The 25,835-nt window shown below is 40.3% G+C and overlaps 1 protein-coding gene across 1 annotated transcript in view; it reads right to left on the reverse strand.

Annotated features, from left to right (window-relative positions):
* The window catches only part of LOC122655559 (B-cell receptor-associated protein 31-like), a 35,912-nt gene extending 10,652 nt beyond the window's left edge, over positions 1 to 25,260 (reverse strand). The window contains exon 1 of the mRNA XM_043849765.1: positions 24,797 to 25,260. Within this exon, the coding sequence (XP_043705700.1) occupies positions 24,797 to 25,082 (286 nt within the window). The 5' untranslated portion in view covers positions 25,083 to 25,260. The remainder of the gene's footprint in view (positions 1 to 24,796) is intronic.
* Positions 25,261 to 25,835: the final 575 nt, after the last annotated feature.

The following is a 25,835-nucleotide window of genomic DNA, read 5'->3' on the forward strand; positions in this document are numbered from 1 at the left end:
TAAACAAGGCCATCAACGGTTTGAAACAGACACCTCGAGCCTGCTTTGAAAATTTTAGCTTGATTGTTACGCGGTGTGGCTTTTTACAATGTTATTCTGACCACTCTGTCTTTGTTCGCACCGGGGTTCTAAAGTGGTCGTGTTGATTGTTTATGTTGATGACATTAGCATATATGGTGATGATGCATCAGGGATAGCAAACGTAAAATCTTATCTACATCAGCATTTTCAAATGAAAGACTTAGGTTCCCTCAGCTATTGTCAGTATTGAGGCAATACGAAGCACAAAAGGGATTAGCCTATCACAACACATATATGTGTTAGACCTCTTGACTGAGACTGGGATGCTTGCACGTAAAGCAGTTGATACTCTTATGGATCCACATCAGAAGTGTGGAACAGGAGATGGTAATGATTTTGATGATATGCATTGACACCTGAGATTAGTTGTGAAGCTTATTTATCTCACTATTACTTGACCTGACATGTGTTTTGTCGTGGTGTTATTGGCCAATTTATGCAATCACTGAAGAAAGTTCACTGGGAGGCAGATTGTCGTATCTTAAGGTATCTAAGAGGGCTCCAGGAAAGGGCTTATTTATCATCCTCATCAGAATATTGATCTAGTGGGGTTCTCTAACGCTAATTGGGCTGGTTCTGATAGTGATCAGAGGTCTACCACTGGTTATTGCACGTTTATTGGTGGCAATCTTGCCACTTGGCGAAGTACGAAGCAAACAATGGTGGCTAGATCCAATGCAGAGGCTGAGTATAGAGCTATGGCTCATATTGCAATTGAGTTAATGCAGCTGAAGTCTCTACTTCAAGAGAGGTTTTCCAATTACTCAACCTATGAAGATGTTTTGTGATAATCAAGCCGCTACCTACGTTGCCAGCAACCCAATCTTTCATGAGAGAACCAAGCACATTGAAGTTGACTGCCACTTTGTGTGAAGTGCTATTATGAATAAACTTATTGTTACACCATTCATTTCGTTTGCAGATCAGTTGGCTGATATGTTTACCAAGTCTATTTTTGGTCCTACCTTCCGGAAGTGTTGGTCCAAGCTGTGTATAGGAGATTTATATGCTCCAGCTTGAGGGAGAGTGTTAAGTTGTAGTCTTATAGGTGTCCTGAACCCCAATAGGACCCATTCTTTTTGTTGGAGGTATTGGAGCTAGGTAGTAATCATGATAGGGGAGTGTCCCTATCGGGAGAGAGTTTTAGTTATTTATGGTTTGGTAGTTTCCTTACTTGATTGCAATTACTATTAAGAGTACTGTTGTTGCATTCTCAATAAAGAACGAAGTTCCAGCGATAGAATACACACTGATTCTATCGTTGAACCAGTTCTCTTCTCATCCCTTCTCTCTCCATCGTTTCTCTCCCTATTTCTCTCTTTGTTTTTTCTCTTCTTCAATCTCTGGTTGACTGGTTGTTAGGTTCCCCCCTTGTAACAAATATATAAGAACATCGAAAAATGTCAGGAGTATAACAGCCATTGAAATTTGTCACAGTGATAGTTGCACTATCCTTGACTGTTATGTCAATAATTCACTAGCCACTGTTCAATACTAAGTGCTGCTTAGGCAGGTAAATGTAAATGCTTCCACAAGATTCTCCTAGAAAATTCACTCTCACCGACACAACTATAAAACAAGATTACGGCAAAAGGAATGAAAAGGGCATGTATAGGGTGCCAAATGTGATCAGACAATTCTTAAATAATAAATGGGTAGTCTCAAGTGGTGTAATCTAGTAGGACTACTACAGGTTGAGGCGTCCACTGCAGGCTTAAACTTAACATCAAAAAGTATTTTGTCCAAACGTTCAAGACCTCCACATGTACAGATTTGGGATCTCTTTCATGAACCTTTAGGTGGTTGGTTATGGCTTCTTCAATGCCCAAACATTAATGATGAACCACCCCAACCTGGGTCGAATTGGTAATTAAAGAGCTGTCCCAGCCTCCTCGGAATACAAACAAAAACAAGAACATTAATAAGTCCAATTTTGTAAATTTATATGCTGGTTCAGCTTCAGAACAGTTATAAGATTCAATAAGGTCTCAGGTCAGTCCAGTCCATACAGGCCCAGTTCTAAGGATCATCGGTGCAGCTTAGGGTTGCAAATATCTTGGTGATAGACTGCTACTCCAGTCAACAACAAAAATAACAACAACCATAACCTTATCCCAACTAAATGGGGTTGGCTACATGGATCCGAAGAGGTCATGACAGTAATAGAAATAAGAGAAGTAAAAAAGAGTAACAAGATAAAATAAAAAGTACTAAAGTTTTAAAAAAAAAGTGTAAAAGGAAGTAAAAAAGATAAAATAAAATAAAATTACTAAAGGAAAAAGTGTAAGCAATAGTCAAAGCAACATCCTAGGAACATCCCTCTACAACTCTATCCAGGGTCATACTAGGATCAAGCCCTACCACATGCATATCCTTTCTTACCACTTCTCCAATAGTCATTTTAGGCCTGCCCCTATCTCTTTTAGCTCCTTCAAACTGAAGTTGGCCACTCTTCCTTACTGCTACTCCAGTCTCGAGGTTTTTATTTCTTTTCTTCTGTATCAGGTCGAATGAATGGAGAGCTCATGTGAAACCCGGTCAAATTTTCGAATAAATTTGAACTTTTGAAATCTGTGTGATTTCAAGTTCTGGTTCAACTTTGCCCATACTAGCCTCTAAGTTGTGGGCCGTCTTGATTAAGAAATTCAGACCTATCTCATGACTCGTCTGTAAAGGCATTCCGATTAGCCAACTACCGTGGCCTTAAATGAGTTTGAGGTGTCTAGCGGAAGACAACACATAAGCTTGGCATGCTGGATTGATGGCCTGCGAAGCCTCTCTCTGTCTTAGGCCGAATCCCAGGTAAGAATCCCATTTTATATGTATGTATGTTGTATTTTTAATTAATTAGTGTATTAGGGGCAGAATAGTAATTTTTACCTTGTGGGACCCCGCACCAGAGCTACTTGTGTCGGGTCTGCTGGCTGGACAGGCTGCAGGACCTCCCCCTTAATTAAACTCAATGTAAGTATAATTTAAAATATATTTATATAACGTTTTGTACGACCAAATAGGGTTAGAAGGGTTTTTTAGTGAAATTGCCCCTGTGGGACCCAGTTCCCCAATGGGGAATGCTGTTCCAGACAATTACCCGTGTTCGGATGACCTTTAATGTCGCCCGACATCAAGTTATTGATAGAATAGACCAATAAATACGAATTCAGGTTTATAAACTATTTTAGAAATTAGTTTAAATCTAATTTCTGTCCAAAAGTATCAAAAGCCTTTCCAATTGATCACTATTCACAAGTCTAAGGAAGCTGAAAAATTCGTTCCAGCTTGGAGAAAGAAGAAAAAAAAAGGAAAAAGGGAAGAGGAGAAGAGGGATTAGAGGCTGTTCTTGGAGGCTTATCTCTTGCACCTAATTTTGGGCTTAAAGCTTCCATTAGAAGGCTGCAATTACAGTTTCAGGTAAGCCTTGATGAATCCCTTGCTGTAATTACCTTCTTTTCCTCTAAATTTCTTCTAAAACTGCTCTAAATCTACCCTAAGTTCATCCTAGTATAGCCTAGGTGCTGTCCAAGTAAATACCTGCCATTAAAGCTCTAATTTGAGCTTGACTTTTATAGATTTTACTATTTATAATACTGTCCTGCTGCCATCTAGGTTCAGTTATGCCTGAATCTCCATGGCAATACCTCTAATAAGCCCAATTTCTGCTCCCAGTAACTAGTCCATGAACCTTAGCTAAGAAATTTAGGTTTAATTGAAGAAATTCCTAAATTAACAAACTAATTATGAAATTGGAACCCAAAATAGATTGACCCACCTTGAATTAATGTTAAAACTCCTAATTTGGGCCATACATGTAAAGATCTGGCCAATTGAAGGAAAAACCCCAAATTCGGACACACTCCCGGATGGAGTTGCAGGTCCAGGGGCGGTTGACCGGCTCCCTGGAAGTCTGCATCCGGCTCCCCCATTTTTGTGCCCTTGTGACCTAGACCCCTTGGGACTTGACCTTGGACCATCCCAGAACCTATTGCATGGTGTTTAGTATGTTGTTTAGGGCTGTTTCTACTGTTTTCTAGTCGGTTTGTTGGATTATGGGTGGGTAACTGGTCTAGAATTCCTTCTATAACTAATCTATAATATTCTTGTCTCATATTTAGGACTGTCTTGGTCTGTTCTTGCCTGCCTATTGGAGTTTATTCACCTAGGCTAGCTACAACTACAGGTAAAGGGATCTTGACCTTAATTTCTGTGTGTTTATCATCTTAATTTCTATGTTGTGCTGATTGTCATGCCATGCATCATTATAACTGTATCGAGACATATAGTTTCCTAGCTTGTTTTTAATGCATTAGAATGCACTGTGTGAACTAGGTGCATATGAGCGTCTTGCATTGCGAGCGATATATTATTTATGTGAAATTATTGATGATGGAATTGATACTCTATAACTCAATCCATGATTGTAACATCATAATTAGATTGCACTGGATTAGGTTGTCATTTATAACCCAGTACTACGCCCCTTACCAACAGGGGGAAAGGTGTTGGACAACCCGTGGTACAGCCGAAGGGACATGCCGGGGTGCCATCTTCTATCCCATATTAGCGTGTCCGCTCCGCTGTGGGAATAAACAGACAGGGTTGGTCATTGAGGGTTTGTCGGGTCCGCTGCCTGGTGTCATGCCGATCTGGCGGGTCCTCACCGTAGTAGAATGGTTTCGCTCGGGTGACCGACGTCTGGAGCTGCCTTGTGTCATGCTTTCCGGTTGGTCATTGGGGGTTTGTCGGGTTAGCTACCTTGTGTCATGCTTTCCTGGCGGGTTCTCTTCGAGGCTAGCATCTACTACTCGTAGTAATTAAACCTCATGAGACTTAGAACTGTGCTAGTATGCACTATAACTCAATCCATGATTGTAACATCATAATTAGATTGCACTGGGTTAGGTTGTTATTTATAACCGATCTACGCCCTACACCAGGGGGAAAGGTGTTGGACGACCGTAGTGCAGGAAGGGACATGCCCGGTGCCATCTTCATCCCCGTATTAGCGTGTCGCTCACGTGGGAATAAGCAGGCAGGGTTGGTCATTGAGGGTTTGTCGGGTCCATTGCACGGTGTCATGCCGATCCGGCGGGTCCTCACTGTAGTAGAATGGTTTCGCTCGGGTGACCGACGTCTGGAGCTTCCTTGTGTCATACTTTCCTGGCGGGTTCTCTTCGAGGCTGGCATCTACTACTCGTAGTACTTAAACTTCATGAGACTCAGAACTGTGCTAGGAGCATACTAGTTAGGACATGCATCATGATTTACTATGTTTGTGTGCTTCCCCTCCCCCTTACTGGGCTCAGTTGAGAGCTCACCCCTGTGGATATCCTTATTTTTCAAGTGATTTAGTTACTTCTAATGTTGGATTTGCGGCGGTTGGAGTTTGAAGTGCATGATACTTGCCGTGCGCGCGTGATGATTAGGCGACCTCGATCTTGGCACGATATTCCAGGTTACCTCCCGGCTCTTTTATGATTTATAAATGCTTTATATATTTATAGAATAGTTTCTTGTATACTTTTACTCTGTGCTACCTTTGAGAACTGTATAGTTGTATCACAAGCCTTATCATTTATATAAATGAAATATCATTTAGACTTCTCTTACTAATGATGTTATCTCTATTAATTAAATTGTTTCCGCCTCCGATTCGATGTCAGTGAGCAATGATTGTGAATAGGTCTGCACTTGTGATCTTGGGGATTTGTTGAATGTCAGAGACATCCCGCCACACTTGGCCCTTAATAACCGGGCCAGGGTGTGACAGCTCATACTGGTGCAAAGAAGCAGATAACACTAAACTAGAGTTTAGTCAGGTTTTTTTCTCAATCTTTTTTGTAGGAGGCAGTCAACAAACAACAGTTCCAGAATCTTTGTGTAACAAAATGATGTACAACATGCAAATTGAGGAGGCTTTACAATGGATGTATATACAATTGGATTATTTGCATTTGATGTATGTTCATCAAACCCAATTTAATTTGATTAAATTAATCAATACATTTTCATATTCATGTGCTGCTTGTGATTATTTCGATAATGTGCAATTGCCCACTTTTTACCGTCACTTGTTCACAACTATGGACAGATTTAGGCGTTCTGTTCTAGGGTTGCCACATTGTATATTTCCCTAATGGAGATTAGTAAGGCGTACCTAGTGCACGAGGCTCCCGCCACTGCGGGGTCTGGGGAGGGTCATAATATATGCAGACTTGAACCCATGACCACTTGTCCAAATGGAGTGCAGCGGTAAATATAAATGTGGGCACTTAATTGTGTTGAGCATTGATCCATTGGAATTCCCGATTTGGTTTACCGCCATTATACTCACAAGGGGAATTTCAGTAATTACTTTTTCCCGTACCTGAGAGGCACTTACTGTTGTGTTTATATTTCATCCAATCATGGTGATCTAATGGTTGATGTCTACCGATAGGACTGACTACACACCGGACGCTAGTTGTATGGTGAATATGCGTGAATAGGGGTGTTCCTCAATATGGTTTCACACCCGGTAGGGTGAACATCCAAATATGTGAGTGATTGGATACTGATTGATCGGAATACAGGGCCTCGGTAATATTAGTTTAATATTATTATTTGAAAGGAGTTTCAAATAATTTTGATTGATCATTGGCCTGACACTCAGTGGTAGGAGCTTCGTACATTGGGTATGCCCTCCCCAAACCCCGCAGTGGTGAGAGTCTTGCACTGGGTATGCCCTTTTATTGGTCTTGACACTTCCCGTTTATTGTATAGTGCACTTGCAATTTTGGCAGATCGTTTGATTCCATATTTTTGAGGGTGCATTGTGGATGTTGGCAGTGTGGGAGAGAAAGTTTAATGAAAGTTTCTACCATAGGGGGTTTTTAGACTTTAAGGAATACTTAAAGGGCTGGCATGATCTTGATCGTTGATTAGTAATCTCCTAATTAAAGTTTTTCTATTTAAAGAGAAGCTTGGCTCAAACCCTAGTTGTTGCACTTCAATTATTCTCAACACAGTTTTCTTACAACTAGGAGAGAAATCTTGAGAGAGAAAAAGAGTCTTCTTCTTCCTCAAGCTAGGGTTTTTGCCATTGGAGTTGAAGCAATTCTTTGGAGATCGTGTTCTTGTGCTGCATTCCTTTGGAGGAACGTGCCATTAGTGTGTTCTAGGTAACCTACTCTTTGCAGTGGTTAGATTCATTATCACATGTGTTCAATGAGATCCTTCTCAACAATTTTTATTATGTATTTGGTACCATACCATATCTGCTGCCACCAACACATACTAACTCAACTCTACTAAACCATATCCTCACTAATAGGTTCATAACAGAGATCAAATGGACTGTATTTGTTAGTTAACCAAAAAACTAACAGGTTGATTCCCACTGTATCTTTAACCTTGAAACCTGATAAAATGAGATAATGAAGACTATCAACTAAAGAAATGATGACACCAATAACCCATGGTAAAATGCTTTCAGGACCGGAACCCTTGAAAACCCTGAGATTGAGGTCAACTACAGAAGCTGCATCATCATTTCAGGGAGACTCATTCAAAGCGTACAGTGATATTGCAACTAAGCTGTAGGCCAATTTGAAAGCCTTTAATAGGTTATGGCACTGAGTTCTCTTTAGCTAAAGGTTCATGAGGGTTTCCTACCCACCAAAGTAACCCTCCCAATCAGTAGCAACATGAATTGCATCATCAATTGAAAATTAGCCCCTCATTGCCAGCAATTTGAAAATTTTTAATAGGGAGTTCGCAAAGAAAAATAGTAAACAAAAGTATTCAAGATGGTAATAAAGGTGAATATAAGACCTTAAGCAAACATCTTAACATCACCCCATTATATGATACTACTAAAAAAACCAAACCATATAGACTATTTTCAATTAAATAAACGATCTAAGTGTCTAAGATTAAGGTGGACAACCACCTCATTAACACTTTATTATGATTGTAGTTTTAAAAGGTGAGATATGGTGGCACAATGCAACTATGTTTATGTTTTGGCGTAGCCTAAAAAATGCCCTCTGTAGATAACAAGGGAATTAATGATATGTCAATTTCAATTGCAAACAAAGCAGTAATTTCCTCATCATCACTAAAAAAAATTCTCTCATCTCCCTTTCTAAGCAGCTTTCTTGTCCCCCCCCCCCCCTCTCCCAGAAAAGGGGGAAATTTAATTTTGGAAAGCACAAAATTGAATCAGCTTGATCAGATGATTTTACCCTTAAAATAAGTATAATATATGTTGAGGAACATATAGGGTCTGGAGAAATAGGACCTGGCCCATCAGGTTGCGGGCTCAAAACATGGAAACAGCCTCTCCATGAAGCGGGAGTAAGGCTGCATTCATTTGCCCCACCCAGACCCTGCAGTAGCAGGAGCGTCATGCACTGGGATGCTCTAAGAAGTAGGACCTGGCCCAACAGATGAAGGATCCCATCTAGAAGGATATAGTCATAAATTGAATCAGCTTGCTTTTTAAACAGTCATTGAAAAATTATTATTTTAACCCTTCTTCCCTCAACAATCTCAGGGTTCAGTTGGCAGTAAAGGAACAGTAGGATATTCGAAATCACTACATGGAACCCTAACAAGGGTAGCTGTTAAGGCCAAGGATGCTAAATTTTTGGACTTCTTTACATAAGATAGTATATACTTTGTAACTGACAAAGCTATTTTTAGGTTCTTTGTCAATTGGCTCGTACACTTTCCCATAGATATTGGAATTGGAGGATTTTACTACCAACAACAACAACCAAGGTACTAAAACTCGGGTCTCGGTACCAACTCGGCTCTTGGAAAAACTGAGACGAGTCGAGATCTCGCCAAGTTGGTGCATTTTATTTTTTTCCAACTCGAAGGTCAACCCGAGATCCGAGATCTCACCGAGATATGTCGAGTTTTGTCCAGTTAGGTAAGGTATTTAAGTGGCAAGTGGGTTAAAATAATGGGTCGAAACCGAGATCTCGCTGAGATATTGCACTTTTGAGACTCACAGGCAGTCTCGTCTCGGCTTTTCCAAAAACCGAGAAACTCGGCAAGATCTCGAACTATGACAACAACTCAGCCTTATCCCAACTAAATGGGGTCTGCTACATGGATCCTTGCCCTCCAATCAGCACTATTCGAGGTCATACTTGATACAAGGCCTAGGCTATGCATGTCTTTCCTCACCACTTCCCTAGGGTCATTTTAGGTCTGCCCCTGGCTCTTTTAGTTCCTTCAATCTGAATCAAATCACTCCTCCCTACTGGAGCATCCAAAGGCCTCAGTTGAACATGGCCATGCCACCTCAAATGACTTTCTCATAGCTTATCATATATCGGAGCTACTAACAAATCAACTCTAATATACTCATTACTTACTTTATCCTCCCTACTTTTGCCATACATCCATCTCAACATCCTCATCTCTGCTACATTGAGTTTATATACATGATGCTTCTTAACTGCCCAACATTTTGCATCATACATCATAGTCAATTGTATGACTGTCCTATAAAATTTTCCTTGAAGTTTTAAAGGAACGTCGATCACCCAACACTTTGAGCGCACCTCTCCACTTTATCCATCCTATTTTAATTCTCTATGAAACATTATCCTCTATATCACCTTCTTTATTTATGATTGAGCCCAGATACCTAAAATAATAACTTTGCATAATCTCCGTCTCATCAATTTTCACCACCTCATTATCTGTCCTACACCATATACTTAGTCTTCATTCTACTTATCTTAAAACCTTTTGATCTCAAGGTTGATCTCTATAACTCCAATTTGGTGTTAATCCATGCTTTTGTCTCATCTACCAAAACAATATCATCAGCAAAAAACATACAACAAGGAACCTCATCTTGAATGTCTCTGGTTAAAACATTCATGATAAACGCAAACAAATAAGGGTTTATATCTGATCCTTGATATAACCCAATTGTAATTGGGAATTCACTACCTTGACCCCCCACAATTCTTACACTAGTCACCACACCATCATACATATCTTTAAGGGTAAATTACACATCACCCCCTGGTTGTCAAGCAAAACTCAGATCACCCCCTGGTTTTTGAAAAAACTCAAATCACCCCCTCTACAGTAACGGTGTTAGTCTGCTGGTAGTTATTTGTGTGAAAGGACTATTTTACTCTTGTACTAAAACATTAGAATTAAATTTACAATACTACCCTTCAAAATCTATGTTTAGATGTCAAGGGTAGTTTAGGGATTTAAATTTATTTAACTGCCTAACATCATCACTTAACAGCATAAAACTAACGGTAGGGACTAATTTGTCATATTGGGGTCTAAACCAGGGGGTGATTTGAGTTTTTTCAAAAACCAGGGGGTGATGTGTAATTTACCCTATCTTTAATTATGTACATATTGTTAATAGGAAAGAATTTAGAGATCAATGCTTGGATGTGTTAATGAACATCCAAGCCCCTTTATTTATAATAGAAGAGGATGAGAAAAATTACAGAACGGCCACTACATAGCAGACTCTATTTAATTAGAGTTAGTTATAGGGGAAAATAACCAGAAAGACTAAAATACCCCCACGACAATTAATACAACATTTCAACACTCCCCCTCAAGTTGGGGTATAAATATCAAACAATCCCAACTTGACTAATAGGATGAAAGACTTTCCCACTTAACCCTTTAGTGAACACATCAGCCAATTGATCAGTAGACTTCACACAAGGTACATAGATCAGTCCTTCTAGCTTCTCTTTGATGAAGTGCCTATCAACCTCCACATATTTGGTACGATCATACTGAGTTGGATTGTGAGCAATGCTAATGGCAGCCTTGTTGTCACAATACAATATCATAGGGAAACTGACAGGAACACCAAGATCTTGTAGTAAACCTCTAAGCCACAACAACTCACAAATGCCTTGTACCATTGCATGAAACTCTGCTTCAACACTGGACCTTGCTACCACGTTCTGTTTCTTGCTACTTGCTATGCCAAGTGACAAGATTTCCACCTACAAAGGAGCAATAACAGAATATGGACTTTCTATCAGAAGATCTAGCCCAATCAGCGGTATACGCTTCAACTCATAGATGGCCATGAGAAGATAAAAGAATTCCTTTTCCCGGGGCTGACTTCAAATAACGAAGAATACAAAGAACATCATCCATATGAGGGGCATAAGGATCATACATGAACTAACTTACCAAACTCACGGCAATGGCTATGTTTGGCCATGTATGAGAGAGGTAAATAAGTTTTCCTACTAGTCTCTGGTAGCGACCTTTGTCAACTGGTTCACCCTCTTTTTCCTTGAGTCTTGTAGTAGCTTCCATAGGTGTATCAGCAAGGTGACACCCTAACAACCAGGTCTCAGATAATAGATCTAGGATGTACTTCCTTTGAGAAAGAAAGATGCCCTTTGAAGATTGTGCAACCTCTATCCCTAGAAAGTATTTAAGTTGTCTCAAATCCTTTATTTCAAATTCATGGCTAAGGAAAGTCTTCAACTTATTGATCTCATCACCATCATTCCCAGTTACCACAATATCATCCACATAGACTATGAGAATGGTTACCTTATCACCATTCCTTTTGATAAACAGAGTATGGTTAGCATTACTCTGCTTATATTCCATAGGAATCATAGCCTTGTGAAATCTTCCAAACCAGGTATGAGGTGATTGCTTTAGCCCATTTAAAGCACATTTCAACTTACATACCTTGCCGTTGGTTTTGTCACATGAGAACCCAACGGAATGTCCATATATACCTACTCTTCAAGCTCTCCATGGAGGAAGGCATTCTTCACATCCAATTGTTGTAAATCCCATCCCATATTTACAACACAAGATAATAGCACTCTAACAGTGTTTAGTTTAGCAATAGGTGCAAAGGTCTCTTGGTAGTCAATCCCATATATCTGAGTGAACCCCTTTGCCACCAATTGTGCCTTATATCGATCCACAGTGCCATCAACCTTCTGTTTCACGACAAACACCCATTTACATCTAACTGGTCTTTTCCCTAGAGGAAGAACCACAAGATCCCATGTATCATTTTTCTGTAAAAGGTCTCATTTCTTCCATCATTGCTGCCTTCCACTTTCCATCTGTAAGAGCTTCCTGCCAATTCTGAGGAATACGAACAGAAGAAAGAGAATAAACAAAAGCACGAAAGGATGGAGAAAGGGAATTATAGGAGACAACATATAGGATGTTGAGTACAAGTCCCAGTACCTTTGCGAAGAGCAATAGGTAACTCAGGAGAAGAGGTTTTACCTGGAGTGGGAGGATGATCCGGATCCAGAGTTGGCAACTGAATGGTTACTTGTGCTACAGTGGATGGAAGCTGCTTGTATTTGGAACATCCTCTCTGATATGTTTTGAGATTTGAGTCATTAATTCTCCTCTAAAATTCTCCAATGGTTTTCTGGACTTGAGTAAGCTCCCCCTGAATAGGAATCGTGTCATTACCAGTATCCAAGGTCTCCCCCTATGTGGGATCCTCTTCTATGTGAGGGACGGAAGTGGGTTTACGCTGGTCATATACGGGAGCCTCAAGAGGGAGAGGGGGCCCAAGAGTCAACACCTCTTCACTAGAATTCTCCCCCTGAAGAGGTGTAGGGAGATAATAGGAAAGGGTTCACGGAAAATAACATCCATACTCACCATGGTACGACGGGTGGATAGATGGTAACATTTATAACCCTTCTGGGAGGGAGAATATCCCAAGAAAATGCACTGAAGGTCACGGGGCTCAAGTTTACTGGGGGACCGAGTATCCCTAGCATAACAAACATAGCCAAAAATTTTAGGAGGAACTATAAAGGAGGAGGAGCCATTTCAAAGAGCAGCAGGGGTACCAGAGTCAAGAATTCGGGTAGGCAACCTGTTACTAAGGTATGCTGTAGTTAGAATAGCATCCCCCCAATAACAAGGTTCGAAAACTCGGGTCTCGGAGCCATCTCGGCCCAGCCCAAAACCGAGTCAAGTCGGGCGAGATCTCGGCGAGTTTTTGTATTTTTTTTTTTTTCGACTCGAAACCCCATCTCGGTGGGTTTTAAACCTCTTTTGGGTCTAAAAGTTGGTATTCAACCTATTTTAGGCTATTTAAACATAATGGCATTATTAGATTTTGCAAAAACAAAGTCCAAATAGGACTTTTACATCGGACCCTAAGTTGGTAGGCGACGACGTACTAAAATACCATACTCTATACATTAATGACATAATTTAGTAATAGAAAGCTAGCAAAACATTCAATTAATAGGAAAACAACTTAATAAGCATTACAAATGTTAAAGTAATACATCAAATTGCTTAAGTTTAACAATGTTACAAGTTACAACTATCATCACATAAAATGAGATTGAATCACATATTCATTCCCCACTTGTCCCACATAGTCTTCCCATGACATATTGTTGCTCCACTGTTGCATATAGTTCTCCACAGCATTCATATAAGAGTTGTCATCCACATATAGCAAGGCCCCTATCCTAGGGTATAGCTGTTGCCATGTGGCGTGAGACGGTTGCCATGAAGTGTTCATATTGAGGCATGTATGGGACTGGGAATGTGGGCCCAATGCCAGACCTAGTGCTTTGATAGTCATACTCATGTGTTGACTGGCCAAGCTGACCATAGGCACTATATTCAGAACCGGTGCTCTCCTGGCCATAATCATAGTGATGATGAGGCTGAGATGAATGACATGACTGATGCTCACTACCAGTGTCCATACTCATGCTTCCAAAACTTGCTAGCATGGTGTTCATACTCGTGTCATCATGCTGAGGTTGGTTGTGTTTGCGACCCGTCCTTCTCTTGTACGTTTTTCTGTGGCCACCATGGTTTTGATCTTATGTGGCATGTGTAAACTAAGACTCACCTGTGAAACGCACAAGGTCCTCCTGCGTTCCCACTTCATGCTGGTATTGCTCACGCATCCCCTCATGACGATCATCATAATAACCACCACTCTGCATACCACTACCACCAGCATCACCACCAGTAGGGTCATCACCATCACTATCACCATCACCATCATCACCATCATCATCATCAGGAGCAGTTCCTGTTGCAGCCTCAAAAGGTCTCGGTGACTCTGAATGTGCACGCCTCTTGCGACATATAGTCGTCAACATCTGTACCGGTTACGGACGCAATGGTGGAGTCGGGCCTACCTCCAGGCTCATCCATCTCTGGTGCACCATGATCCCTCACCCACTGGAATAGGGGATCCTAATCATCATCAGAGTCCTCCTGGAATATGTTAGCTAATTCGATGGGATCTTTGTCATTAGTCTCAAATTCTTCTCGTATATGCCTCATCCTTAGTCTCATATTATTTTGCACATACACCAGCTGCTCCAATCATTGACTACCCAATCTGTTCCGCCTCTTTGAGTGCATCAATGCGAATGTACTCCAGTTGCGCTCGCACCCAGAGGATGAACAAATTTGTGAGAACACTTTGGCTGCTAACTTCCTCAGGTTGGGTGAACTTGTACCATAAAACACTCACCAGTCAGCTGCATTATAAACATAGAATATTAAGAATATGTGCATTCTAAAGAGATAAAATTATAATTCATAAATGTAATTGCATGTCACCTACCTGAGTCTTGACTTTTGTCTACCCTCTACTGCAGCTTTTCGACTGAAACTTGTTGAGGCCTCTCTGAAGAATTTGATCTATTTTCATTTTAAATTTCAAACATTGTTAGAGGCATTAGTTTGCTGTTTAGTAATTACATTCCTTTACTTACTACCAAAGTACCAAAGTCGCATACTCTCACCTCGTCATTGCAGTCAGCTTGTGTCTTGGCATTGGGCTCCAACTTCTCAATAACAGTTTGAACTGCCACTAACAATTCTGTGTCTAGCCCAAGATCATGCGAGTATTGGTACTTTGGATTCAAACAATATGCTAGTAAAGGGGAAACCACAAATATAACTTGTTAGTGATTTAATATTTTTGAGTTTTGAATATGTAAATGTAAAAACTCATATAAAGTGTAAAGTATGTTGAAGTGTTGAACTCACCAGCTTTACGCAATGGGTGACTCAAGTGCTTCTCCCACCGCTCATCAATGATATTAATGTATGACCGAGCACTTCAGGGTATTGCAGCTAGGACCATTTCCTTCATCTTCTCCAGGACAGCATATATATGGGGCAAGGTAGGCTTCTTCTCCGTGTCAACCATCCTTAGTACTGCCACCACTGGCTCTAATATGGCAACAATTTTATGCAAGTCCTTCCAAAATTAATCACTTGCAATGGTCTGTTGTGCTGCCTTCCCTTCTTCTGTCCTAGAACCTTGCCAACCAAACCACTGTTCACTTGCAAACATAGACCTCAGACTTATCACCTTCGTCTGAAAGCTCTTCAATGCAATGTAATTGGTGGCAAATCAAGTGACACCAGGCCTCACTAAATCCCTCTTGCATTTTTCCCTCATCATGGCTAAAGCATAACCATGGTTATACACAAAGTTGGTCACTTGCCTTGCCATATTGACCACACTAGCCACCAAAGCTTTTTTCCCTATGTCCTTCAACATTAAATCAATGGAATTTGCTGCACATGGAGTCCAAAAGAGGCGGATCCTCTTACTCTTCTTGTTCATCAACTTCTCTCCAGCCTTCTTAAAATTAAAACCGTTATCCGTCACAATTTGGATAACGTTCTTTGCTCCTATATCTTCCTCCACCACTTACTTCAGTAGCTTATACAAGTATGATGAATCCTTTACATGCTTTGATGCATTGACGGACTTCAAAAATACAGTCTTCCCATTACAACTCACCATGAAATTTATAATGGACTGTCTAGTAGGTCCAGTCCAACCATCAGCCATAAGAGTAACCCCATATGTGTCCCACCTTAGCTTCAGACCCTCTATGTACTCTTTCAGCTCCTCTACCTCTTAAGGCAAATATACATTATATAACTCATATGGTGAAGGCCCCTTCCATCCTGGGCCAGCCCTCCCTGCAGCGTCAAGGAATGCATTATAGTATGTTCCTTGTGCTACATTAGCTGGAATGTCATTGTATAGCATGAACTTGCTAAAGGCTTTCCTTGCTTCCTCTTGTTTACCACCAAATACTTGCGGGATGGTTGGCTAGTAGGCATCTTGTTGCCTAAAGGTAGATGGATCCTGCTAAAAAATGGGATCTGGGGAACGTGCTCATGGTTGGGCTTGGGGCCGTGGGATATCTCTTGTGCCAGTGCTTCTCCTCCTCTTATCTTCTTGCACTGGTGCAGCTGAGCCAGATCCACCAGCTCCTCTTGCTTGCTCATATGCTCTCATATTCTCAAAATGAAAATTTTGTCTACTCTCTGCCAAAGTCTGCTGGTAAATCCTCCATTCAGCCTCTGATTCGAACTCACCAAGTGTAGGCCTATATTTAGTATCATCTCCTACTCCTCCACGGATCTCTACACCAGGCCTCTCTAGAACTGCCTCATCAAAAGCTTTTTGTTGTCTTTCCCTCTCAGCTTTCTTTGTTCGTACTCCGCTCAAGTTTTGTGCCATAGCCAGTTTCACTTGGCTCGAAACATTTCGGCATGAGGCAACATCCTTACCTGTACCAAACAAATGTTGTTTTAACCTAGTTGCTCCTCCAGAATTTAGAATCTTTCCACAGCAGTTACACTTTGACTTCTTTTTGTCCTCGGACATCGGGACTCCATGTAGCCGTGCTATATCCCCCACTGTGTAAGAAATATCTAATTTTTTACACTGTTACATAAAACATGATGTATTAGTAAATAGTAACTATTATAGACTTAAAGTAAAGTATTAAACACTTATGTTGAGGAAGACCTTAGGAGGTGAAAAATACCCCAATTCCATATGCCCATGCCAATTGGACATCACCCCATATCAGTCCTTTAAAGGACTTGCAGAAATCATACAAATCTGCTGATTCGGTTTACCGAATATGAATCCGGCATACCGGATCATAATAACTTACAGATATAAGGTCACAGAGAGCAAACGGAATGCTCCGGATTGAATCCGGCATACCGGATCAAAATTGTCCTTTCAGACATGATCCAGCATGCAGAATCCAAACTTGTCCTTTAAATCTGAAATTTTCATTTTTTTTAATGGGTGGAAAAAAAAAATAACTCCATGAGGCTGTAGAGCATCCAAACTTGTCTAACATATATGAAAATCACATCCAAATAATAAGTATTTATCCTATTTTTTTCAATTTCTTTTTTGAAAAAATTCATTTTTTTTCCAGAAATTATAATAAAAATTTTAATAATTGAAAAAAAATTCGGACTCCATCAAGTGATAGATCGGCCAAAGTTGTGTAACATAACTTAAAATCACATGAATCTACCAAGGTTTCATCAATTTTTTTTGAAAAAAATAGATTTAGGGAAAATGACTTACCTTTCAAAAATCCTTCAAAAACTTGATGAATCTTGCAAAAGTGAGCTTCAATCTTCAATTTGACGGCAAAATCACCTTCCAAAGCTTTCAATCCATGAAAAAAATGAAGAGTGGAAGAGAGGATTTGAGAGAAGAAGTGTAGAAGAGAGATAACAGAGGGCTCTTGACAGAACTCGTCGAGATTAGTGAGTTCTGTCGAGATGCCCCTTATATCTTTAGTTACATGGGTACAAAACATGACCCGAGACCCAAAACCATGACCTGACCCGAGATCAAGCCGAGATCTCGGCAAGATATTGTAATTTTCTTACTCGATGGCCATCTCGACTCGGAAATTCAAAAAACCGAGAATCTCGGCGAGATCTCGCGAGTTCTCGGACTATGCCCAATACTGGGGAGGAACATTATGAGCAAACATAAGTGCCCGAGCCACCTCTAAGAGGTGGCAGTTTTTTCTTTCAGCCACTCCATTTTGGGTAGGTGTATCAACACAACTGGTCTGGTGGAGGATCCCACGGGCAGCAGCAAGGTAGTATTGGAACTGACCTTCCATATACTCTTTGCCATTGTCACTCCTCAAAATTTTGAGAGTGGCATTGAATTGGGTCTGAACTAACTTATGAAAATGCTGAAAACATGAGAAAACATCAATTTTATTATGCATCAAATACACCCAGGTACTCCTAGAATGGCAATCAACAAAGGAAACAAACCAATGATGGCCAGAAAGAGAAGGATTCCGACTAGGACCCCACACATCAATATGAACCATATTAAAAAGGGTAAGACTTCTTTTATTAGTAATAGAATAAGTTGAACGAGTTTGTTTGGCCAAAACACAAGCCTCACAAAAAATTTCTTCCTTATTACATTGCATAACTAATGCTGGAAATAAATGAGATAAAATTTCTAGGGGGGGTAGCCTAATCGATTGTGCCATTGTTGAAGTTCAGAAGAGACCAATGAAGTTTCATGAATGGGAGTTGGTGGTGGTGGTGAAGGTGGACAACCATCATCAAGCAGATACAATCCACTGTGCACTTTACCCCATCCAATCGTCACCCCAGTTGCCAAATCCTGAAAAACACAGTGGGAAGGTAAAAAGTTACTTTACAATCAAGTCACGAGTAAGACTACTAATGGACAGAAGGTTAGTAATAAAATTAGGCATATGTAAAACAGAGGATAAAGTGATAGAATGAGAGCAACTAATAGAGCCTTTCCCAGAGGCAGAGGAGAGAGAACCATCAACCACTCGAACTTTGTCTTTCCCACAAGTGGGTGAATAGGGATAAAAAGGCTAGAGGATCTAGTCATATGGTCAGTGGCACCAAAGTCGATGATCCAAGGAGTGGAGACTACTGATGCACAATGACCAACAAACAGAATACCTGAGTGAGTAAAATAGGAACCTGAAGTGGCAGATTGATTGGTAGGAGTCGATGTAGTAGATGCAGCAGAAGCCTGTAACATACAATGGAATGCCTGAAGTTCATCTGGGGAGAGACCAGTGTCAGTAGTAGGAACCCTGGGAACAGTCTCAATAAGATTGGCTTTGTTTTTCGATTTCCTACAAGCAGCACGCTTGGCCTCAAAATCAGCTGGTTTACTATGAAGCTTCCAACAAGTGGCTTTAGTGTGATAGGGTTTGTTACAGTGTTCACATCTCACGGTTCCCTTAGAAGAATCAGTAGGAGCAATAGGAGCAGCAATAGTAGCAATCTGTAGACCTGATCGGTCAGTGATGGGAGCATGTAGCATGGCTGCCCTACGATTTTCTTCAGAAAGAACTAAGGCATAGTGATGCAGGGCTATCAACAAGCCCTGGCAAGCCCAGCCCAGGCCCAGTCAAGCACCTCACGAGGTACCAGCTTAGGCCCAGGTCTCCTTGGCCCCCTGATTGAGCCTGCAATCCAAGAGAATCAGACCAAGCCCAGGCTTTGCGTGGTCTGGCCAGGCTTAGCCTGCGTGCAGCTTTTGTAATGGCCAATGTGTGGCCCAGTTTTATTTAGTCCCTTATTTCAGTGTCTTTTCATATATCTAGGTAGTTAAGTGACTTTTCATTTCTCTAGGTAGATTTATTGTTATTGTTTGTAGTTCCTATATATGGGAATTAGTTTCTAGATTTTTGGGGGATTGTTTCTATGTATGGGGGATTGTTCCTAGGTATTAGAATTCCACTAGATTGGGAATTCCAAAAGTCTATTTATTAAGATTCATGTAACCAAAGGTTCAACTGAACCTTTTCCTACCTATATAAAGAAATCGTGGGAGCCTTCTTTGGCACCCAGAATTGGAAAAAAAAAAAAAAAGGAACTTCTCTTGAAGATTACATCCTATGGAACTCGGGTGGGCTGTGGATCTCTTTTGGTGGACCTAGGTGGACTCTTAAGGTGGGCTCTAGTGGATCTCTAGCAGCCATTTCTGTTTATCTTCTTTCTCTTCAATTTCAACCATCATCCTTATCATACCCACCACCAATCACAACTTCATCACAATCTTCTTTTTCATTCCCCTTTCATTTGCAGCCTTCCTCTTTATAAACCCTTCAACAGTGGCCCTTTCTTTACTTTCCATTAAACCAGATCTCGACCCTGGCAGCAGCCAATTCTTTGACTGCACCACATAGGACTGTTCCAAGGTAGGGAATGAAACTCTGCCCAAAACTTGAACTCGAATCTGGTCATATTCAACATTTAAACCAGCCAGGAAGTCATAAACCCGAATCTTGTCAACATGCTTACGATAGGCAGTAATATCGGTTGCATTAGTGGGCTGATAATTAGAGTAGTGGTCCAGATGTTGCCATAGACTACGAAGGACAACATAATACTAGGAGAATGAAAGGTCTTTCTGGGTGGTTTCATGAATCTTCTTGCGGAGTTCATAAACCTGGGCATTGTTTCCAACCTGTCCATAAGTTTCCTTCGCAACCATCCAAATCTGAGCAGCAGTTTCTAGTAGCAAATAACCATTGGCCAGATTAGATTACATGGAGTTAAGTAAAAAAGACATGACTTGAGAGTCATTAGAGATCCATCGATCCTGAAGAGGACCAGCAGCAAATGGTTTCTCGGCAGTACCAGTGATATGTTTGTCCAGTGAGACCACGGCCAGATAGCGAGATATGTAGACCTAGACCACATCAGGTAATTAATTCATCAAGTTTAATGGAGGAAGCAATGGGAAGATACTCTTGTCGTGGCTGTCCATCAAGGCTAGAAGTAACATTAGAAGTGTCGTCAGACATTAGGGCACAATAAGAGAACCAATCCAGGGGATCTTCACAATCAGCCGTGGGAACCAACATAAACAGGGATCCAGTGCTCTTGCTGGTAAGGCGAGACACTCCTCCAAAAAGTGGCTGTAGATGATGAGAGGAAAGGGAGATTGATCCTGTCAGGATTTTGGGAGAAAATCCAAATCGCAAGAAGCTGTCCAGGTAAAAGATAACCAAAAAAACAGCAGATGTGGCCAATAACCAGATCGAGTCCTCCTTAAGTGATGGTAAAACACTCCTCCAAAAATCAGCAGCTACAGAAGCCCAAAAACCCTAGATTGATATTGTCAGGTTTTTGAAAAAACCCAAAAATTGAGATGATATCGATGAAGGGAAGAGACTGTAAGATAGTAGCTTGTCCAAGAAATCCATGCTGGTCTTGATCGTCTATGAAAAAGGGAGAATTGATCCTCACTCATATAGAGGAAGCAGTCCCCAAGTTGAAGCTTCAAAACTCGTAGGTTGGAAGTGACACAGCTGCTATCGATCTTGAATTAGGTCATCAATGAATGACGTATTCAGGGGCAACAACTAGATCCATGGATCACCACATTAGTGCTGCCCTGTGGTAATGGAAGAAACCAGAAAGAAAAAGGAGAAGGAGAAAGAGAAAGATGGGAGAAAAAGAAGGGGGATTTGAACTCACACACTCAAACCTGCTTTGATGCCATGTTAACAGGAAAGAATTTAGAGCTCAATGCTTGGATGTGTTAATGAACATCCAAGCCCCTTTATTTATAATAGAAGAGGTAAAGAAAAATTACAGAACTGCCCCTACATAGCCGACTCTATTTAATTAGAGTCGGTTATAGGGGAAAATAACCAGAAAGACTAAAATACCCCCCACGGCAATTAATACAATATTTTAACACATATATTTACTTGAAACACTTCTCTTCTCTAGTACTTACTAGATTAACTCTCTAGGGACTTTGTCATAAACTTTTTCTAGGTCAATAAAAACCATATGGAGATCCTTCTTGCAATATCTAATCTTTCCATGAGTCTCCTAAGTAAGTAAATAGCTTCTATCGAGGATCTTCTTAGCAATAAACCAAATTGGTTCTCCATAATAATAGTTTATTGTCTCAGGTGGGTTTCAATAACCCTCTCCCATAATTTCATAGTACGACTCATTAGTTGTATGCCTCCATTGTTATTGCAGCTCTGGATATCACCTTGATTTTTTGTAAATCGGAACCACAATGTTTCTCCTCCATTCATCTGGCATTTCCTTGTACTCATAATCTTATTAAACAACTTGGTTAGCCAAGATAATCCACAGGAGGATTTTACTACCCAACCACTAAAATCTTTCAGCTTGGGCTTAAAAAATCAGAAGACTACTACACTCTGTCATTGTACCACAATATTGATTGCTCTATTATTAGTAAATTGGAACTTATAAAAAACAACCAATGTTAAAACAAACACCAAAGAAACACGAAGAAAAAAAAAAAAACAGAGCAAGATGACACATATTTAACACGGTTCACACACCAATGTGATGTGCTACGTCCACGGGCGAAGCTGAAGATGATTCAATATGTAATGGAAGAAAATACAATGGAGATCTCTCAAGAATACCCAAACGGCGCAACAAGCTCTCTCTTCTCAAAACCCTAACATGAAAACCCAAAAATCTGACTTCTCTCTTGCTTACACAACAAGACACGAAAACAGGGTAATACTCCTCCAAGCCCTCCGCTACCATCACAGACCTCAAGACAAAAAAATTCTCCTTCTGGTCGCCACCAAAAAATGTCGGAGCGGGTCAATCTTCGAAACGGGTACAAGAATTCAAGACACACATAACAACCCAAAAAATAGAAACCTTTTGGTGAAAAGGGAAGGGTATTGTGTGGTTTGATTCCTTAAGCTACAATGTCGAGGTTTGTGGAAGGAATGTAATAGAAAAATCTTTGAAGACAATCCTAGTAGTTTCCCCAGGATTTGTGCTGATACTGCCGGGTATTTGATTGGGCTATAGCAAGTAAAAAGTTCACTGGAGGCACACAGGGCCTGTTTCCCTTCCAGCTGGGATCCCATGCTTTATTGTTGATGCATCCAGTCTGTGGGTTGCTTTTCCATGCACATTTTTTTACTTTTTGTAGACATTAATTAGCTTTCGGGTGTTCTGATTTCACTTCAGTTGCACTCAGAGGTAATTTGATTTTAATTTGATCAATCAAATTACAATCTCTTGTTGTTGCTAATATTTTTTTTTCTTAAAGAAGGGTCTTGTTATGGGACACCAACTTAGGTGATCTTACAAAGACACATGACATCAAATATCTGCCACGTGAAAGCTCTGATGGGGCCCAAGTCTTGTGGACAGATTGACCCAAGTTCCCCTGCCCAACTGTCAAATTTCGTCCCAATCTGAGTTGGGCAGGTGGTAAAACAAACCATTAAAAAAATCTAGGACTACGAAGATGGTGCATGGGACTACGAGGGGGTTGCATACTTGCATGTAGATACATGGGGGCTGGGGCTTATGCCATTACATGGGAGAGTAAATGATTGAATTTGATGGTTAAATTTAAGAAATGGCCAATCTGGACCTTGACTTGTCTATTCAACGGCCAGAGTTGCCAACATTTTCTGTCAAGTGTTCCCGGTAAAAAAAAAAGAAGCCTTTATCAAATTGAATTGCTTAAATAAATAAAGCAAAATTGCATGGTTTGTTTGGATTGGATTTTCAAGAAAATGCTAGGGATTTTTAATAATCTCTTAAGAAGGGAACATTTAACAATGGGTCCCAATACTCTTAAATAACACACATGTCAGTTTACTAGTGCTGCAGATATGCAGAATCTGAGGCCTTAGAACCAAGTTATTGCCATATATTTTATACTCCCTATTAAATATTTGATACTTTACATCAACTCCCCCACAATTCCCTACTGCAAAAGGATAACTTTCCAAACAACATTTTCACAATTCCTGAAAGATTCTAGTACCACAACCATCTACAGAAGGCACAGATGGCTTGCAAGTGACTGTGTTCTAGGGGTAAATTATTGATAAAAATTTTCAGGAAGACCAAAATAATTGTAGAGATTAAAAAAGAAAATTGTATAATTAAGAGCTGACAAAAACAGTAACGAAGCACCAGACATGAATGTCAATAATGAAATCCCTTTGATCAGGTTACAGTATGAGTACCATCACATATCTTTCTAAGATCCATGGTGAGGTCAAAATAAAGAAAGGCTCCATTGCCTTACCTCCCACCTTAACAGCCACCTTCTTCCAATGGAAGATAAGTAAATTAATTGTGAAGAGTGTCAATTAAGTTTTGCTTAGTATCAAACAACTGAGATAAGTTAGACTTGAAATATTAGCCACCATATCGATGCTACTTAAAATCCATCACTACCTAGCATTCTCGTGTGTATCAACCGATCTAATAACACAATGGTTCTCAGTATCCAGAGTCCAGACTTCCTACACTACTCCAGTCAATGTCAACAATGCATCAACCTCTACCACGACAGTTACTTCTACTTATGCTAGGTGCAAATCATGTATTGGCATCATCCAGCACTTACCAAGATTGATGGAAACCTTGCTGAATCAATTCGTATATATCATGCAGATTAATGCTGAAGAACAACTTTTATGATGCCTAGTGGAGCAGTTTTGTCAATTTATCACATCTAGCAACAAATGAATTTTCTACTTACACCAACTAAAGTGATAAACTCTGCTCTTCCCAAATATTACTATTAATAAAGCTACAAAACAATGATAACCAAATCTCTTGCACTCTATTCAGGGTTCCTAGTAAAAATTCCCGAATGAGAGTCGATCAAAGCATAAATTTTTTTAAATAACCCAAGAAAGAAACTGCAATTTGAACGACACAGATTCAGATAAGACTTACAATCAACAAAAACAAAATGCAACAATCTATGAGGGGAAGCCAAATTTTGAATCACTTACCAATACAGCATAGGAAACAGAGGAGGAGAAAGTAAGAGTTTATATAAAGGGGAAAACGAGGTAAAGCGAAGAGATAACCCGTGTCATACCAATGAGCGAAGCCTCTAGCAGGTGCGTCCTCCAGAGGACCTGATCCATGGGTGTCACAGTCCCAAGCTTAGATCCCTTGTTCTGGATCTTGAGAATGCTAGTTACACTCGAAGCGAGAATCACGGACATGGTACCAGCAATGGTCTTCACAGTGGCAGGCCCTTTCCCCATTTTCAGCTGGTCCAAGTTCCTCATCACCAGCTCCCTCAAGGGCCCAATCTTCACCATTAGAAGTAACGCCACAGCCCCTTCAGCAAAAAGTACCAAGAACAATAGCTGAATCATCTCTACTACAAAACCCACTTCACTACTACCGATTAGGATCCTTAAAACTTCCTAACAACAGAGGTTAACCCCCCATAAGTTCCAAATTTCCAATTAGGAGCAAAATGAGAACGGAACAAACAAGCCCTCTTCCCAAGAACTGCTTTTTTCACCTTCTAAGAATGAAGTCTCAAGGAAGCACAGGTTTTCTTGTGCAGAAGCTCATCTCTCCCTTCCATATGCAGTCTCTTCGCGCGATCGAATTTTTGTGCGAGAGAAATGGATTGGTAAATGGGTTTTCTACCCAGGCACTCTGAGACTCTTGAGTGTCAAAACTCAAAAGTCAAAGAAGCATCAAACATCAAATAAGTGTGAAGGTTGTGTAATGACATTATAGTATACACTAATTAAGATTATGATGTGTTTAGTGTTTATTAATGCATGAGGCTGTGTTGGAGATCAGGAAGATTAGCTTTATTTGCTGGCTTTTGCTTTTAGCTAAGCTTTGCCTTTACAAACAAGCAAAACCCTCACCTAATATGACAATGCCCAATAGGATATAGTAAACTAGGTGTTCATTACACCAAATATTATGCAGTATTGAGTTCTCAAGAGAAAAGTGGGATTAAAGTTGATATGATAATACAGTATTAAAAAATTGGAAAATAAGGCTAAGAAAGTGCAAAATATATTGAGAATTACTAAATTAATGGAAAATCTTACTTTATGTAGTATAAAACTATAATGGTTAGTTCATAACGAAAGATTTAATAA

The sequence above is a fragment of the Telopea speciosissima genome, chromosome 3, assembly GCF_018873765.1.
Source record: "Telopea speciosissima isolate NSW1024214 ecotype Mountain lineage chromosome 3, Tspe_v1, whole genome shotgun sequence".
Lineage (NCBI taxonomy): Eukaryota > Viridiplantae > Streptophyta > Magnoliopsida > Proteales > Proteaceae > Telopea > Telopea speciosissima.